The sequence below is a fragment of the Acanthopagrus latus genome, chromosome 14 (assembly GCF_904848185.1).
Source record: "Acanthopagrus latus isolate v.2019 chromosome 14, fAcaLat1.1, whole genome shotgun sequence".
Taxonomy (NCBI): Eukaryota; Metazoa; Chordata; class Actinopteri; order Spariformes; family Sparidae; genus Acanthopagrus; species Acanthopagrus latus.
In genome coordinates, this window is record NC_051052.1 from 19,976,392 (window position 1) to 19,995,263 (window position 18,872).

The 18,872-nt window shown below is 43.0% G+C and overlaps 1 protein-coding gene across 2 annotated transcripts in view; it reads left to right on the forward strand.

Moving 5' to 3' along the window:
• Positions 1 to 18,872, forward strand: part of plxnb2a (plexin b2a) — a 153,195-nt gene that overhangs the window by 121,301 nt on the left and 13,022 nt on the right. For both annotated transcript variants that reach the window (XM_037121159.1, XM_037121160.1), the window contains 17 exons: positions 473 to 607; positions 2,773 to 2,873; positions 3,129 to 3,255; positions 6,983 to 7,148; positions 7,483 to 7,594; positions 7,690 to 7,801; positions 7,909 to 8,010; positions 8,109 to 8,204; positions 9,746 to 9,833; positions 10,073 to 10,236; positions 11,162 to 11,310; positions 11,419 to 11,554; positions 15,730 to 15,866; positions 15,947 to 16,129; positions 16,440 to 16,551; positions 18,421 to 18,627; positions 18,722 to 18,805. In XM_037121159.1, coding sequence (XP_036977054.1) covers positions 473 to 607; positions 2,773 to 2,873; positions 3,129 to 3,255; positions 6,983 to 7,148; positions 7,483 to 7,594; positions 7,690 to 7,801; positions 7,909 to 8,010; positions 8,109 to 8,204; positions 9,746 to 9,833; positions 10,073 to 10,236; positions 11,162 to 11,310; positions 11,419 to 11,554; positions 15,730 to 15,866; positions 15,947 to 16,129; positions 16,440 to 16,551; positions 18,421 to 18,627; positions 18,722 to 18,805 — 2,211 coding nt within the window. The remainder of the gene's footprint in view (positions 1 to 472; positions 608 to 2,772; positions 2,874 to 3,128; positions 3,256 to 6,982; positions 7,149 to 7,482; positions 7,595 to 7,689; positions 7,802 to 7,908; positions 8,011 to 8,108; positions 8,205 to 9,745; positions 9,834 to 10,072; positions 10,237 to 11,161; positions 11,311 to 11,418; positions 11,555 to 15,729; positions 15,867 to 15,946; positions 16,130 to 16,439; positions 16,552 to 18,420; positions 18,628 to 18,721; positions 18,806 to 18,872) is intronic.

The following is an 18,872-nucleotide window of genomic DNA, read 5'->3' on the forward strand; positions in this document are numbered from 1 at the left end:
AAATGTACAATATTTGCCTTCAAATGTAGTGGAGGAACAGGAACGTAACTAGCAGGTTAGCTCACATGCTAGTCAGCTCGTTTAGGCCTTGATGCTGCTCCGTTCTCTGAATCAAACTTTTAACTTCTCACCTTTTAATGAATTTGGATTTACTTTTGTTCACTGGAGGAGAGGTGGAAACACTGGTGTTTGTGTTGGTGTGAATTTTTACTTGCTCGATTTTTGAGTTCGATATTTATATTTTTGTTTGTTTCAAGAAAGTGTTCTGCAAAATAAACTATAAGAAATGAATATTAACACTTGTGTTTGCTGCTCTCATCACTGAGGCCTAAAAATAACATCACATCACCTCGTGAAACAACATGTAATGAATGAATAATCATCTTTTTTTCGTTTCGAATGTGTCGACCACAGCGGAGCTCGGATGGGTGGGATTTAAATGCGCTCTAATGCATTTTCCGTGTTCCTGCAGGTGCTGAAGGTTCATCTGTCGGCTCATCCGGAGGTGTACGGCCGAGCGCCGGGCGACGTCACGGGAGACAAGGTCAACAAGAACCTCCTGTTCGATACGAGCCTCCAACACCTGTACATCACCACGGAGAAAAAGGTCAGGCTCGCTCCGACTCGGGCGGATTGATTGTTCTTTTTGACTGAATCCATTTCTCTCCGCTTGCGTCCATCGAACACCTCGGTGTCGCCACACAAAGAAGGTCACGTTGCTTACTCCCTCTTCTTTTATTTCATCCATCAGGTCAGGGACTTAATGAGCCGTTCATTTATTCTGCCTGTCTTATTTGATCATTTATTCATTCGCTCAGCTAACACCAATACATCCGTCTACATTACCACACAGAAGTCAGCCATTGATTTATTCAGTCGTTTCTCCCTCTCCCCTTTGTTTTGTTTTTTTTTCCTCTCGGCTTTCTCCTCTTCATCTGTCTTTCTCTTCCTCTATGTCCTTTCATCTTTCGGTCGCCATCGTTCTCTGCCGCCACACCGAAGTGGAATTGATGTTATTGATTCAGAAATGAATTAATTAGAATGCACTTCAAGAGGGCAATTCACTTTGATCAAGTCAAGTGACGATACTCGCGCTTGTTCCATCTGCTCATTTAAATTTATTAGACCTGCCTCTTTTTTTGTCAGCGAGGAAAATTAGTTCCACAGCTGGCTGGAAGAAGTTCTCCATTAAAATACCATCCGGAGACGTTCCTCTTTCAAGAAAATATTACATGTGGGAGGAAAAATCGAAGAAACTATTAAGGGATGTACATGAAGGATTTATTTATGTCTCGCATCACGGGATGAGAACACACGTCTCGAGTGACCTCTTGTGATCAGATCTCACTGCAAATATACGTGACATATATATGACAAAGAAAGAAATATCTTCACATATAACATTTGCCGAATTAACAAGAAGGCCCAAATATTTAAGAACGTGTTGTAGACAGCGCTTCAGAAAGTGTTTAAAGTCTCTCCTGATGCAACAAGGCTCAAAATTGTGCATTTTTTGAAGGGAGTCTGGTGATTTTCTGCACTGACGACAAAAGAAGCATTATTTATGAGTTTCTGTTTACTGTAGCTGTAAACTTGGACACTTTTATGGTCAATATTTTATATTCTATTCAAAACATTTGGTGTAGGGTGGAATCAGTTGGAACTATGTGTTCAAACAGCTTTTGGAGGTACGACACACTCTGGACACAGAAGCAGACAGGCTGGTCAGCGATGCCACAACAAACAAACAAACAAAGGAAAGAAGCATCTTAATGTTTTGAACTTCACGCTGTTTATGATTTATAATAAGGCAGCAAAGATTTAGAAACTGCTGTAGCAGATTCACAAAGTTCCTCCTCGCACAGCAACTCTTAAAATCATGTGATTTGTTAAGGGAGTCTGGTGATGTTGCGGTATCGAGTTTAATTGTTAGTTGAAACAGATTTGTATCGCACATCTTGCATTGTAACTCTGAACACATGATCAATTATCCAGGCAGCGCATCAAAACTGCTGACAGCTGTGAGAATAAAACCACAAAAAACAAAACACATGTCCCAAATGAATCGTGGAGTTATCGATTTATTTATTTATTTATTTATTTATCTATCTATCTTCTCCGGTGATCATGCAGGAAGCTTCCTAACTCACCAGTCTCCTCCTGAAACTGACTGTGGCCCCGTTCAGAGGGCATTAAGATTACAGTGGGAGGTTTGGATTAAATATTCACTTTGCTCTTCGGTAATTTAACTCATCTGTAGTTTTAACTTAGCCAAAAGAGGAAGCCGGCAGCCTCTCCAGGGCTCGGGGGGGATCGCAGGGGGAGGCAAAGATACTGCGTGAGGTGAATTTGAGCTCCTCGTGAGTCATAACTCATCTTAACACCGAGACGTGAAACACACTCTGATCACCAGAAATCACAGAGACAACACGCCTCAGAACTTGCCTCAGATTAGTCATGTTTTTAAGTTTGTTTCAGTATCGAGGTAATTCACTGGCAGTTGTCTGAACATCCATGAGTGCACAGAAAACGGGAACTGCTCGTGGATAATTCGGCGTACTTTAAATGGTGCTGGACGAGATTACAACACTGAACGGGTCCACTTCCCCCGCAGAGAAATACAGAAAATCCAGTCGAGCTGTGATCTGAATGCTAATATTAGCTAATAAAAGCTCTTCCATATCCTCCAGGATTTTTGTTTGCCTGAGTTTCATCGTTTGCTCTGAAGCTCCTGCACGCCCTTCACAATAAAAGCCTGTCTTGTGTGTGCAGATCATCAAGGTTCCCGTCCAGGCCTGCCACCTGAAGACAGACTGCCAGTCCTGCGTCGCCATGAAGGATCCGTACTGTGGCTGGTGTGTCCTGGAGGGAAGGTCAGTCACTGTGTGTGCACAAAGGTCTCAACAAACATCACGAGCATTGACACCCACTTGCTTTTACACGTATGACAGAAAGAATCTCAGAGAGCTATTTGTGACCAACGTTTCCCTGCTAGCGTGTTAGCAGTTAGCAAGCCTGACCCTACACGTCGTCCCTGTCATCAGGCATTTCGCACCTGCTCATGTAACGTTTTAAAAGTTATGTGAGTCAGGATGTTTGATATTCTCTCCATCTGCCTGGATTTAAAGGTGCACCAGGAAGCAGGAGTGCAGCCGGTCGTCCGAGGACAACACCTGGCTGTGGTCTCCCAACCAGCAGTGTGTGGAGATCGAGTCCTTCAACCCGCCGAACCTCAGCTGCAAGAAGACTCAGCAGGTATCAGAGGAGGGTGTGAATGAACATGTGTTGAGTGTTTCCCTCTGTGGGGTGGAATCCCCCCCAAGCGAATCCTCACTTCTTGCTGAGCTCTGCTTAATTCAAACCAGTCGAACCTCCTGAAAACGCTCTGGTACTCGGAGGTCTCTGTGTTGTCAGCAGGATTTCAAACAGATTCCTAACCTCTGGTACGAGGACCTCAGGGGAGCTACAAAAGAAATCAAGACAACTTTAATGCACATTGACATAATTTACAATCTCTGGATATCAGCCAGATCTACATTCCACAGAATCTACTTTGTTTGTGCTGACAGTTCCTTTGAAAAACAACTCAGCTGTTCGCTGATTCAGCTCTGAAGGTGACATGATGCTTCGTTGGAAATGGTGTCAGAAACTGCTGATGACGCGTCGTTTTCAGTGAATCACGCATGAGCGACAACACCGACGCTGCTAATGTCCGTCCAGACAACACTGTCATTGTTGAGCCTGTTACTGGTGATGTCAAAAATATCATATAAGGAGCACAATTCTATTTTGTTTTTAATATTCATGTCATTTAAGGCGTTTGTAGACAGCAGATCCACTTAAAATGTGTCTGGGAGTCGTTTTGAACAAGACAAAGCTGTTTGCTGAAAAGTTTACACCTCCAGCTTCTCAGCGAGGTAACTGACTCCTTTTCCCTCAGTGATGTTATCAGACTCTCTGTTTAAATCCGACTTTAAATCTTGCTTTGAGAACAAAAGTCCTCCGTCGTCGTCTCGTCAGTCCGCTCTCTAAACTCCATGCCACAAGTGAAATGTGACGTTAGTTTGGGGTCAAGTTGTCTGCAAGCCTCGTGCAAGGATTAAATAAGTTATTTAACAAGGAGAAAAGATCTGTGCTCTCAAACATTAATGTGCATACAGATGTGTATGTAGATATGAAGAACATATGTGCAGAAGTGCTGCCAGGTGTCTGTTGGGAAATGAAGTAATCGATACATCTCAGTTCTTCGGTCGGTTCGAGGTTTTAAAGATTTGCACGACTGTTAAAGAAAATGCTGTGTGGCCTTCTTGTATTATTATGTTGATAATGAAAACTAAGTTTTTTGAGTATTGCACCTTCTTGTAGTGCTTGAGGTGACCACACCAGAATACTAAGAACAAATGCAGTGGCAGCCATTTTGTAGGCTGCAGAATACTGTCGGGGATACTGCGGTGCAGCGCTCTATCTGGACCTGTCGGCTGAACTTTCTGAATTAATGAGGAATTGATCAAAGAACTGATTTGCCCAAAAGACACGTCGTCCTTCAAGATGTTACACCAGGCGGTCGACTAACCTTCACTCCCGTCATGCCTTCCTGCTCTCGGTCCTGCGCCCACAAACTGAGCTACACGATGCGTATTCATTTGGTTTTCGGCAGTCTGATGTAAACAAGTTTGAGCTGAATTAAACATTAAAGCGGCGCCGGTTGATCAAGGACAGGAAGGTGTTCTGTATGTAGATTGGAACACTGGTGATTGGTGATTTTAGTAACATAGTTCTCACAGTCGTCCTCATCAGACACGAGGAGGCAACAAAACAAACATTACAGGTGCTCGATAATTACAATCAGGTCAGGTTATGATAAACAAGATGCAAATAGAAGAAGGTGGTTGGATCCTTTTTTTGTGAGCTGCTGCTGTAAGGACGAGACTTTGTGTGGAGTTTTATATTTGGTTACTTTCAGAGCAGCTCATTGGATGAAAGTTCAGGTAAAAGTTCTCACTTTAAAGCTCCACTGATCAATATTTTCACATTAATAATGGATCAAATAAATCCTGTATGTACAATTTGAAAGACGAAAGGAGAAGTTCTCTATAACTTCGATGGACACGAAAACGACTCTCCGTAACTTCTAGATGTAAAAAATAAGAAACTCGTTCCCAAATCAACATAAAAGGTGATGCTACGTCAGTGTTGTGTTCACAGTTTGCTTCTTGCTGCTTGTGTTTTTGATGACATTTTAATTACCCTTCTTTTATGATTATATATGACTCCCGCTATCTGAAATAGCATGCTAGCTAGCTAATTCTGGATGTAATTATGGAGTAATGGAGTACCAGGACCACACAAGGTCTTTGCAAAATATCTGTTGGGATCTATAGTATTATGTCCTCTTGCTTATTCAATATCCAGTGTAAAACTTCACACTTCATCAATGATTCTTACACTTAAATATGTGGTGTGTATAGTTATGAAGTCAAATCTATTAGCAGTCAAGTAAATTTTCAAGTTGTTAAAGTCGTATCAACTCTGGAGTCTGCTGCTCTGCTTGGATCTGGTTGTAATGTGATTTTAACTCATCCTGTATCACAGTGCGCTTCAGATGAAGATGCTGTAGTCTTTCTGAATCACAAATACAATCAGAAATTGTACATTTTTGTCTCTTGGCAACCCTTAGACGGGCGGAGGAGTTGACTCTTATAGTTTGACCCTCAGCCAACAGCAGAAATCTTCTGGGCCCAGGTTGTTGAATCAGCTGCATGTTAATTAAGGAGTTTGTGATTTTAATCTGATAAAACAGTCGGATTTTGACTTTAAAAAGAAAAAAAAAAGAAAAAAAAGCAGCTTTCCATTCTTAAAAAGAGCAAAACGTCTCCGCTGAATTCATTCAGAGGCTTCTCCGTTTCCCAGGATCAAAAAGTTTGAAATTAAAACTTTAGCAGCGAAATTAAAACGGCGGAGGTCAGCGAGGAGTAATGAGGAACTGATGTTTGAACAGCACAACTGAATATCAATTATTACTGCAGCACACACACACACATGCATGCACACACACGAAAGGAAACGTATGCGAGGTTTATCAAGGTCGCCCAGTCGCAGTTAGATTCCTACTTATTCTCTCTCACATTTCTTTGTTGCTCATCAACACACTCACACAAGGCCAAACAGTCCCTCCTTAACACGCTCCCCCTCCAGTCGGTCAGTTCGCATGTTTTTGTGAAAATAAACACTTTGAAATGCACATTATTACAATGATTACATCACACAGCAACAGCCAATGAGAGAGCCCGCAGCAGCTGACGGTGCTGCAGCAACCCCGCCGGCCCACCATCAGTGGTTGTTTAGGTTTTTTTTCTCACCGCCACACCGAGTCGTTGCATCACGCTAGTCTCTCTTGTTTACGTCTGCTTCCCCACGAGATCACGTCAGAGGGGCCCGGCTTCAGTCGCTGTTTATTCACGATGTGTTAATGTAGCGCTGCACTTCCTCACGTCCTCGGCAACAAACCCGCCAAGTGGGAAGTTAATGGGGACGAATGGTTCTCTAGATACGCAGATAACATCCAGACAGAGATTCCTTGTTTTAATATTTAGATAATTTTATTAAACTTTAACGTCACCTGTATCGAGGTTACGTGACAGTGAAAGTGATTGTTAGTTGCAGCTCTAACTGCTGGTTTGTATGTGAAAAACAAACCAGATGTTTTGCCGCACGAACAACTCACATAAGCCGTATTCATGCATAATTATCTTAATTACTTTGTCACACTGAGGCTTAATCTGTCACTCAAACACAGGAAACACACACACACACACACACACACACACACGTTTCTTTATCTGGCTGCAGCCGGTGGAGCTGTGAGATGAAAAATAATTCATCTTTGAATCAATTCTTCTCTTCTCTCCTGATTCCTCCTCCCTTCTGTTCACCTTTTGTGTCTCCATTGATCCTTCTCTGTTTTTTCACCCTCCTTCTCCAGATTGACATCAACATCCCCACCCACCCCAGACTGGGGCCGTCTGATTCGCTGATGTGCGTTTTCGGCAATTTCACCAGCAACGCCGTGATGGTCCCCGGCAGTCAGGGGCTGATCACCTGTTCTTTGCCCGACCCTGCGGAGATCCCGCCCACTCCCGACCGGCAGGGTAGGTCCTCACACGGCTGCACCAACGTGTTTCTTATAAAATATATATATATTATTCTTGGAGCTTTCTGTGTCACAGAGGATTTTAAAATGACAAAGACAGAATGCTTTAGGGCTGATGTGCCGTCATCTGGGGTTTTTCATGCACCTGATATCCGGAACAAACTCCCAGAAAACTGGTGGAACAATTTGTTTTCAATATCAGTAAAGTGAAGCATTAGATTGCCGGAGCAACGTGGGAGGAAGTGCCGCCTGCGAGGCTAAACGCAGGGAACTAAAGTCTTTGTTTCATCCGCTGTGTGTGTGTGTGTGTGTGTGTGTGTGTGTGTCTTCAGACTTTGTGTCTGTCCCAGTCAAAGTGATGGTGAACAAGAAAATCAAGGTGACGTCCGGAGAGTATCGCTTCTACAACTGTGCCGCTACAGTCAGGAAGAACCAAAACACACCGTGAGATACACGACACACACACACACACACACACGCACGTTAATCACACACATACATCATCAGAGAGTAACGTTGTTGTGTTGATTTGTTTTCAGGTGTATCGCCTGTGTGACCAGCGAGTGGGGCTGTCAGTGGAACGCTCGGGATCACAGCTGCAGCGACCGAGACGACGGCGTGGACGGAGATCACATCGTCAAACCGCAGAAGGTGGAGAAAATGTTTAATTACACGTTTACAGGATGGTTTCTGAAGGGCTGAACTGTCGTATGACGTGTCGCCGATGTGATTGCTGAACGCTTCTCTCTGTGACGCAGCCTGACAGTTGTCCTCAGTTCGAGGCCCCGGAGCCGCTGTTGATCCCCGTCGGATTTGAAATCCCGATCAACTTCCACGGCAGAAACCTGGAGATCTACACGGTGAGAGCGGTCAGACCTGCGCAGTCACCGATCAGCATCGTCATCAAGCGGTGTCGTTGTTAATGTTGTTGTGTGACGTCTGCGCTCCGTGTCTCCAGGGACGGAGGTTTACGATGGGGACGGAGCTGATGAAGCACACGGAGAGGGAGGTGTCTCAGGAGCAGGGGTCAAAGTTCAAGTTCACAGGTTATGAGGTCAGTGTGGAGGACTTCAGCTGCACATACTGGACTTTTGTTTACTCCACTACATTTATCTGATTACTTTAGAATCTAGTTACTTTGCAGGTTAGATGCTAGAAAAGAGTCAAAGTAGATCATCTTTAAAAATGCTGAAAATCTGTCGACTCGTAGAATACAATATATACAAATATCACCATATATGTTTGATTTCTTTTGATACTTGTGTACATTTTACTGCCAGAAAATGACACTTTATGTACATTTAATATCAGATAATTTAAGACTTTAACTCAGGTGCCATTCATACTTTTACCAAAGTAACATTTTAACACGATATCTTTACTTTTACTCGAGCATGACTTTGTTTAAATGTCAGGGTCAGAACCAGGAGGACTCATTTTCATCTTGAGTCCACGGTGAAACATTTTGAGAGTCTTCTGTAACAAAATCTTCACAATAACTTCAATAATCAAACTTTTATGTAACCGAATGAGACTCGAAAGTGTTTGAACGAGAATGACTCAAAGGACAGGAAGCAGAAATAAGAAGCGGGGATGTGACGGCATCGTCTCAGAGATATAAATAACTGTAATTTAACATCAGAACAACAAAAAAATAAATGAAAATGGAAAGTAATCACCGTTTGTGTGTCTGCGCCAGAACTGAACCCACCAAGTTCACTTAAAGACAAACGCTGATTGTTTCGTCGCGAGCGCCCACAAACTGCCTCTTGGTTTCCTTCGGGCCGTCTGTTTACGTTCTGAGGCTCGACTGTGACGGAACCAGGGAGTGTATCATCAATTATAATTAGACAATTAGTGAGTCATTAGCGGTTAATTTGTTGAGTGAATTGTGAGTCGGAGGAGGTTTGAAGCTCAGTTCTGTTCGCTGGATCGTGACGAGTCGTGTTTATATTTTGATGATGTTTATAATTTGTTGGTTTTTCATTCTCGAGCTTCACACTGACGTCCACGTGGTTAACAGCGCCCCCTAGTGTGTGTGTGTGTGTGTGTGTGTGTGTGTGTGTGTGTGTGTGTGTGTGTGTGTGTGTGTGTGTGCGTGTGTGTGTTCTAGCTCCCTTCTCCCTACACACTCAGCTCTCAGCTATTCCACTTTTCTGCTTTCATTGATCTTCACCTCATGCTGAGTCTTAAGACTGCCAGTATACATTTAAAGTGTGTGTGTGTGTGTGTGAGTTCCTCTGTGTGTGTTTGTGTGTGCGTGTGTGTGTGTGTGTGTGTTGCTTATCTTGTATTTGTTTCTACATGTTTTTTTTTCCCTCTATGATCCTTTTGTTTTTGTTTTTCTCCTTCCTTGATTTATTGCTACAGGAGTGTGTGTGTGTGTGTGTGTGTGTGTGTGTGTGTGTGTGTGTGTGTGTGTGTGTGTGTGTGTGTGTACTGACCTTCACAGTTGGATAGATGCAAAGTTATTAAGTGTTTGGCTGCAAATAAGGTGAACAATGTTTTGTTACTGTGTGTTAATGCAAACCTGATGGGAAAATGTGTGTGTGTGTGTGTGTGTGTGTGTGTGTGTGTGTGTGTGTGTGCGCGCAGTTTGCCTACGACAAGCAGCAGGAGGTGAACGTATCCTTCCATATCAAGGAAAAAGACACAGAGAGGAAGATTGACAGCACCCTGACAGGTTAGTGTGTCACCTGTTCACACTTATACACACACACACACACACACAGATACACACTCACACACACCACACACACACACTCAGCCACACACACAAATCTAGAAGGTGTGATAAAGTTATTGCGCTGTTAGAGTTCTCTCTCATTTCTAATTCCAGCCAAATTATGTTTATTAACTCTCGTCTCTCTTCTTCTTCTTCTTCTTCTTCTTCTTCTTCTTCTTCTCCTCCTCCTCCATCAGTGGTGCTGTATAACTGCTCTGTGGGCAGAGAAGACTGCAGTCTGTGTAAACATGCTGACTCCACCTATCAGTGTGTTTGGTGCTCGGCCACTCGGACGTGTGTTTACCGGGAGCTGTGTCCGTCGCCTCAGCCGGCTCAGTGTCCCGACCCGGAGATCACCGACGTGAGTCACAAACAAACAAACAAACAAACAAACACACATCTTCATGAAAACAACTTCCACGCTCGACTGTTTCGGGTCATTTCAAACTTTTCCACGTTCAGTTTTAACGAGTCATCATCGTCTGCAGATCAAATTTAAAATCCACACAGCTCATCGCCTCGTCTCTTCGGCGTGACAGAACTCATTTTTCTCCCTCATGTCGTATTCACAGATCGTCACCGTTCGCCTCCTTTTCGCCTCACAACTTCAATTTGTTTCCTATTTTCTCCGCCGCATCAGTCATTTGTCTCAGGCCGCCGTCTGCGTTTCCTCTGGGCAGCAGCTGATTAGGTCAAGAGCTGTTCGTTATTGCCGCATCCACATTTGAGCTGTTAACAGACGGTGGAGACGGGAAGCGTTAAATACACGGAACAGCTGAAATTACTTTCTGCCGGCCCAAACTGTGGCAGATGTGTGCAGCATTTTCTGAGACATTAAACCTTCTGGACAGTTTAAACCATTCAGCATCAAAGTTCAGGGCTCTGGAAGGATTTATGGAAACAAAAGACACTAATATTTACTAATTAACGCCACATTTCATGTCTCACGTCTCCCATATTTAATTATTTCTGTAAAAAACTTCTAATCACAAACATAAAATGATTCAAAGATGGTCGAGTTTGTGGGTGACTGAGGAAAGTAAGAAAAAAATCTAAACTTTCCTGTTTTAAACAAGATTTGTGTACATTTCTGAGTTTACAGGATGCACTTGAACGCATCATGACATCCTCGCCGGCAGGTCAGGTGTATAAAGAACTGGTTATGTCTGCAACTCTTCTTAAAAACGGTAGTTTTGCAGTTGCAGCTCGCTTGTTAGAAACCTTCACTTTAATCTACTCTGTCAAACGAGCTTCACGTCTCACCGTTTGTCTTCTCGTCGCTGCAGATCGTCCCTCGCTTCGGGCCTCTGAACGGTCGCATCTCGGTGACCATCAAAGGCTCCAACATGGGAATAAAGAAGGAAGACATCAAGAAGATCACGGTGGCCGGAGTGGACTGTGTTCACCAGGAGGACAGATACTCCGTGTCCACCAGGTGACCTGACAGCAGACATGATGAAACGCTTCAGGTGCAGCGCTGCTTGTTTGGTATTTAATCTCCTCCTCTCTCTCTTTCTCTCTTTATCTCTCTCTCCGTCCTCAGTGTGGTTTGTGAGATCGGCCCGGCGAAACGAGCTCCCCCGTCGGACCTCCCGTTCGAGCCGACCCACAGCGGAGCCGTGGAGGTAGAAGTGGAGGGAGGGAGAAGAGGAACATCGCAGGTCTTCTTCACCTACCGGGTACGTCTGGGCCCAGGTTCAGATTGTTACGTAACCGAACTCTGCTGTGTTGTTATCGGCACGAGGAGTCTCTGAAGTCTATTTACAGACAGAAAACAGGTTTGAAGCGTTTGGTCAGTCTGGGCGGATGGTTCACGTGAAGCGTTCTGACAGGGAAAAAAAGCATTAATTTGGTGGTTTGCAGGTCGAGAGAGGTTCAGATGGAAGTGGACTGAATTTGATTAAGAAGTGCTGATTCCAAGGATTAGTCCGGTCCGGGCAGCCGACTGAAAGAAGCAGACTGAAGCCAGGAACGGGCCGCGCTTTACATCATTTCTTTTGTAATTTCTGTTAATTGTTTTGGGTCTCGAGGAAAACAAGACAATCAATCCATCGTCAACGGAAAAACAGAAGGTTGTTCGCTCTTCTTATTCGCCCAGCTCGTCAGCAGTCGTGCCAGCGCACAGACGACTTGATTTAGGACGAATATGTCCGATTAAGGAGCACAATTCTTAATCAACACATCAGACTGTAATTAAAGACTGATTTTTATTCAGTATTTATCAAATCTTACAAACACCCGGCAGTGTGAGGAGGATTGATTTCACCAGCACCATATCTCAGATCTGTAACCACACTGAAAAGGAAAAAGCTCTGAATGTTTTATATTGTGTTTACCTGCAAATCTCCAACCAGTGATTTGTTTCTGCATCACCCGACACCAACATCACCCTCTTAACGCTTAACTCTGCTTAACTGCATCCTTGGGTCTCGTGAAAAGGCGCTTTTATAAATCCAAGCTATTATTTGACTATTTAACAGCGTCATGAACAGGAATGATGCAACGCTCAGGCTAATATTCCTGCTGAAGCGCTGACGAGGAAAGAGTCGTCGCAGCGACGCATCCCGTCTGCTTTACTTAACGCAGGATTCGAATCCTCTCAACATGTGATTTATTCAGTAGCCTGATATCCGTCTCGACCTCTCTTCCATCAGAAACACAGACGGTTTGTTTCTTGTTTTTGTGACTTAAAACATCTCGGATCAACGGCGGGAAACTTGAGAAAAAATTCCAGCATCCTGCAGCTTCTGTGTACACACTTCATCAAAGCCTCTGAGGCAACACAGAACGCGGTGTGACACGACTGCTTCAAACCCCAGAGATCAACATTCAGAAGGTTTATAACAAAGTTTTTAAAAAAAAACAAAACAGAAAGCCGACAGTCTTCCTCCAGCGGGGCGCCGAGAGCGATCAGCTCCCTGAAGAAGAAGAAGAAGAAGAAGAAGAAGAAGCGGCGGCGTGAAAAACGTCCCTCGCATACAAACTGAACAGAAAACAAACCTCCGAGCAGAGAAAATAAATCTGATCAGATGATTTTCACCTGCTGCTCTGTTTTGTTTCTCAGTTGTTTAATTTCAAAACGTTGCTGCTCACTTTTCGTATTTCTTGCAGCTGATGAAAAGCTAATTAAAGCAAACTGCTGAGAACAGAACGAGTCATTTTCCTCGGCAGCGGTGTGCCTCCGTCTGTAAAAACCCTCCGACTTTTAAAATTTCCCCCCTCGGAGAATCTCCGACTGCGAGAACAGAAATGTTAAACCGATACTGCAGAAAACACTAACGAGAAGCATTTCACTGCTGTCTAATGTGATAACCAGAGATTCTTTATTCAGATCTGTCTTCAAAAAAACAGGAATCTTGTTTCTGTTTTGTAGCATTTCACTGTTGTTACAGCTGAAGAAGGTAAACAGGAAGTGTGGAGATCACAGGAGGTGAAACTCAGGAGATCATTTCACTTTAATCTGCGTTTTAAGGACATTTTTAGTTGTTTCTCATGTTCTCGCGTGTTCAGTTTGTAGTCTGCGACCTGCAGACGAGCAGAGGAAGTCTCTGACTGGATGTGTGTGATCAGGACACCTGCAGGCTCACAGAATCCGTCGTCGTCTCCGGAGGTTTAATCATCTTCACGATGAGCCGCCATGTTTACACACAGACTGATGAGAGCAGCTGATGAAACTCTGTTGTGAAACGAGCAACAGAATGATTTTTACCATTTTTATTTTTTCCTCCTCCGTCATGAACCTGCTGGTGGATCTCTGGGGTTCGAGTCTCTGTCATGTTTTTGGTTTTTTTTTGCCAGATCCCAAATCTGGAACTGTGTGTTGTGTCTTTGTGTTTCCGACACAGTTTGTTCTTCTTCCTGTGCTGCAGGTTTTATTGTTTTGTGAATAACTTTCCAACAACGCGGCCCGAGCTGTTACGACTTTGTGTCTCTTTTGGGGGATATTTTTTCTTTTCTTTTCTTTTTTTCTCTGGTGTTTTTTTTTGCCGACTCTCTCAGCCAGAACAGCAACGAAACAAATCAGAAACGCCAACAAACCGAATGCTGGAGTCTATCTCAGCAGCTGCACACAGCACACTCCTGCCACGCCGATTTTAGAAATCATTGTTTCACTCCTTCACTCTGGATTCATATTTACACCTTTTTTTTTATTTCTTTCTCTCCTGCTCGCGTCCAAAACAAACCACAAACAACTTCTTTCACACGCTGAGCTCGACTGCTGCGTCTTAATTCTCCAGACAGATTGACTTCTTAAATTTCGAAGCCTCTTTATCCTCCAGTGTCGCTGTGAATTAATATCAGCTCTTGTTTTGTTTGTCGTGTTCGTCAGCAGCAAGCAAAAAACCTTCCAGTACAAACAGGAAAACCAACCAGCTGGTGCGCTGCAGCCTTTATCAATACTCCTCAAGAACCACAAGCTGATAAAACTGTTCTTTATTTTGTTTTTATTTCAGTCGTAGCTCGCTGTCTGAGTACCGCGGGGAGTTACTCAGCTTTAAAAATGTGCTTTGGCTGCGATCAAAGTGTTTCGTACCTGCAGGAACATAAAACATGAACTCTGTTTAGTTAAAGTTTAATGTTCCTCATTTAATTTTTCTCTTTGTTTTCTTTTTTTTTCCTCTTTCTGCCTGTTGGTTCTGACAGATCTGAGCTATTTTTTTATTTCATTCGTGAAAAGTGAATGTTTTAATGCCAGAGCAGAATCACAGAACTGTTAGAGGATGATGTATGAACTAATTGGAAGTCTTAATTAAGTAACAACAGAAGGGAAAATAATCAGAGCAAATAAAAGCACAAATACATCATCAGCTTGTGTGAGAACTACAGATTAAATATTTGTTTTTAACACTTTTTGCTTCTTATTAAGGTATTTTCAAACGTGGGTGCCTTTTTTAAGATATTGCGGGGTCTAAATGAGTAAAAAGTATAAAAAGTTAGTCACACAATAACACAATCGCACAGACTGGATACGTCTGTCTTCTGCGCGGTTAAATTGCTGTTTTTTTAAATGGAGTCTGGTGGCTGTGAAGGGAGCGATACAGCTAAACAAAAAGGATCTTACAGTTTAACAAAAGGTTTTTATCTCAGTTGGGATCTTTTCCATAATGTTGTCAGACACCAAGATTATAATCTGAGCCTGTCAGTGGCAAAACAAGCACTTTAATTAGATGTAACTTTTAACGGTCGAGGATTTAATTGCAGCCATTTCAGCCTCTGACGCAGCTGCCAGCTGATGTGATCTACAACATGTCTCTAAATATCTCATAGGTACCAAAAGTTAGTCGTCAGTTCAGAACAAACATGATAAAGCACCAAAGTCAACCAACTTTAGTCGACCAGAAACTCCTGTGTTCTGTGATGTAAAATTCATGTTTTTCTAAATGGAGTCTGGTGGCTGTGAGGAGCGTGATGCAGTGGCTGTTTCTGGTCCTACAAACTCACAAGATAGACAAAGTTAGTTGTTAATTTCAAATTGTTAATGTGTTTAAAACCCAAAGTCACACCATTATATGATCAAACTGACCCACTGATCAGTGGACCAGAACCTCCTGTGTTCTGTGAGGTAAAATACGTGTTTTTCTAAATGGAGTCTGGTGGTTTTGAAGAGAGCGTTACAGTGGCTGTTTCTAGTCGAACTAAAAGGATTTTACTCTCTGTAGGAATCATTTACACCTCGAATAATGATCCGTGCCACAAACCGACCTTCATTCTTCTGGGAAAAATCAAGTCAGACGAGGTGGAACATCATAATGAAAGCGAGTTTTACAGGAAGCTAATCTATACTTGGATGGACGACATCAGCTTTTACCTCAGAATGAGAAGTTAAACGGATCTAATCATCTTCTCTGTCCAGGACCCCAAACCAATGGCCGTCCACCCGGCGAAGGGTCCGGCAGCCGGCGGGACCAGGATCACCATCACAGGAGACGACCTGGACACTGCGACCAAAGACGACATCGCCGTCACCGTGGGGGGGTTCCCCTGTGAAGTGTAAGCCTCTTTCACAGCGTCACGTGTTCACTCAAGTCCTCCCGTCAAGTAGTTAAACATTTAAATCTCTCTTTTCTCAGCCTGTCGTTTGGCAAACAGATCACCTGTAAGACCGGGAAGTACCGCGGGCAGAAGGTGCCGTCTGACCTGCTGACGGTGCAGGTGAAGTACGGTAAAAACACCACCAAGGACGTGACGGCTGCTTTCCAGTACGCTGAAAACCCCAAAATCACAGATTATAACCCCAAAGCCAGCTTCCTGTGGTGAGTCTGAGCTCGCACACTGTGCAGGGATTAGAAAACGTCTGAAGTAAATACACATGTAGGTGTTTAAGTTGCAAGTTGGTGTGTGTTTAATTAGATAATACCTCGTTTGCATAATTGCACATGAATAATAGAAAACATGAGTGATCAAGTGGGGAAGTTTCACAGTGATATCTTTTAATAATAATGGTAATTAAAGTTGTTTTTATATTGTTATTACTATTATTTACCTCGAGAGTCCTGCGTTAAATTAATTACGCTTTTCCGTGTGTGTGTGTGTGTGTGTGTGTGTGTGTGTGTGTGTGTGCAGTGGTGGTCGGAGGATCGTGGTGATGGGAAACGGTTTCGACCTGATCCAGAGAGCCACGATGAAAGTCCTGCCCGCCACCGACGAGTTCACACAGAACCCCACACCTGTAGAGGTAGGTGTGTGTGTGTGTGTGTGTGTGTGTGTGTGTGTGTGTGTGTGTGTGTGTGTGTGTGTGTGTGTTGATGATTAATCACTGATAGATTAAATCGCTGTGAAGAGTTAAACCATTAAAACTTGTGCACAGAAACATCAATACGTAACATAAATGCTCATCAAACCCGTTAAATACATTTTCTTACACCAGTATGTTGATTTATTTTAATTAAAATGTCGCTGCTGTCCAGTCAGAGCGTCTTATCTCCAACATGTCAGGAGCTGAGAGAGGAAGAGAGATACTTGTCAAACTGGTCGAGTATTCTGCATTTTTTTCAGTTTTTTCTTGTTGTCGTCTCTTTATTTACATTATAAGACGAGATAAAGACGATAAATTGTTCTCGTTTGGCATCTAAAACAGCTTCAGAGTCAGTTTTCCTCCGAGTTCATCACCCTACACGATATCAGAGGTGTTTGACAGTGACAGGATTTTTAATAAAAAGCACAATACCGGCTGGTTGTACTTTAAATCGGTCCGCGGCTTCGGCTGACAGTGAAAAGCCCTGAAAGGAAAAGAAAAGGGACGACGCTTCTATTTCACCGCTGAATAGCTTTGAGTGACAGAGTCTCTGAGGAACGATTCACCGCGGGGGGGAAGAGTGAGGAGGGGAAGTCGTTTTATCGTCGCCTCATCAAACGCTGCCGTCTGAACCTGGAGGAAGATGGAGGGAGGGAGGAGGCACAGTGGGGAGGCGGAGAGACGAGAAGAGGGGAGATGGAGGGAAGGAGGAGGAGGTCTGAAGTTAAAGTTACACCTGCTCTGAAAAACTGGAGCCAGCTGGAGGGAAGAAATGCACACTGAAGTCTCTGGAGACGCTTTTTCCTTCAGCAGTCAGAAGTTTAGTTTGAATTAAACCTCTGTGGACAGTTAGCTGGACATGCTAATGTTAGCATTTAGCTTCTCCACTTCCTGTTGTGCGTTTGGTTTTCAGAAAAGGCTTAAAAATGTCGTGATAGAAGAAATATTGAGATTCTTATAAGTGACGATACAACACGAGGAGAATAAGTCAGTGTGAGTGATGAGTTTCACTGGTTAGATGTTAAAGGTTGAGATGATTTGAACTCTTTTATGTCCTGTTGGCTGGTTTGAATCTGCAGCGATGCAACTTCTTCTGTAAGATCATCGAGTGTGTCGTCTGTTGTCAGCTTTGTGATAAGTAACTAAAAATGAAAAGGAAAGAACTAGAGGAGGAAAGAATTGAACTTTTTTCCACAGAAAATGAAAATAAGATGAAAAACTTTCCCTACAAAACATTTAATTAATTTATTGATTATTTAGGTATTGATTTTTTTTTTTCAATTATTTATTTATTTATTATTGGGCAAACTGTGTTTTTTTCATGTTAGTTTCACAAATTAAAAATACAGTTAAGAAGTTTAAGGAAAACATGATTATCCTGCCAAAACTTTTTTGCACATAAGTTTAACAATATTAAAAAAAAAATCAAGGAACTGGAAAGAAAATTATCCTGATGAAATTTATTTTTTTTTTTTTTTTTTTTTTCTTCACCTATTTTTCACAAAAAGAATAAGGCATTTATTATCCTGGAAAAAAATCTTTTTATAGATTTTTTTTTTTTTTGCCTGGCAAAACTTTTTCTTTTTCATCATAAAAGTAGAATTAAATAACTTAAACTAAAAAATTATCCTTACCAAAAAAATGTCATCAATCTTAAACAAATGAATAAAATTGATCACCAGAATCTTTTTTCTTTTTGGCCTCTCAGAGCTTCCATATTTGCTCCTACTGTTTTATTATCGTCGGCATTGGAGGAAATGAAATACTGTGATCTAATCTTGACTGAATGTTCTTCTTCTTCTCTCTCAGTTCGTCCAGGAGGTTCTGAGTAAGAACGACACCGTCCTGCAGTTCGACTCGCCGTCTGCCAACGGCTCCGACAGCCAGTCGCTCCGGACGATCCTCCAGCTGGACAACGTGATGGAGGAGCTGAAGAGCTTCGACTACCACCCCGACCCCACCTTCAACCAGCTCAACAAGAACGTCATCACCGAGGCCAGCATCATCATCGTGACTGTGAGGAGGACCGACACGCTAAACCTGCACTCTCGTCGCTCGTCACCTCTCCATCTGCTGAGTTCACTCTCTCTCTTTGTTTCTCTGTCGTCAGGGTCGAGGTTTCTCCAAGGCGATGACGGCTAAAGAGGCGAAGGCGTTCGTCGGAGACGCTTCCTGTCACGTGAACATACTGCAGGTAAACACACACCAGGCGCTCCGTCACAAATAAGGTTCATGATGGATCCACGCTGCAGAGGTGGAGC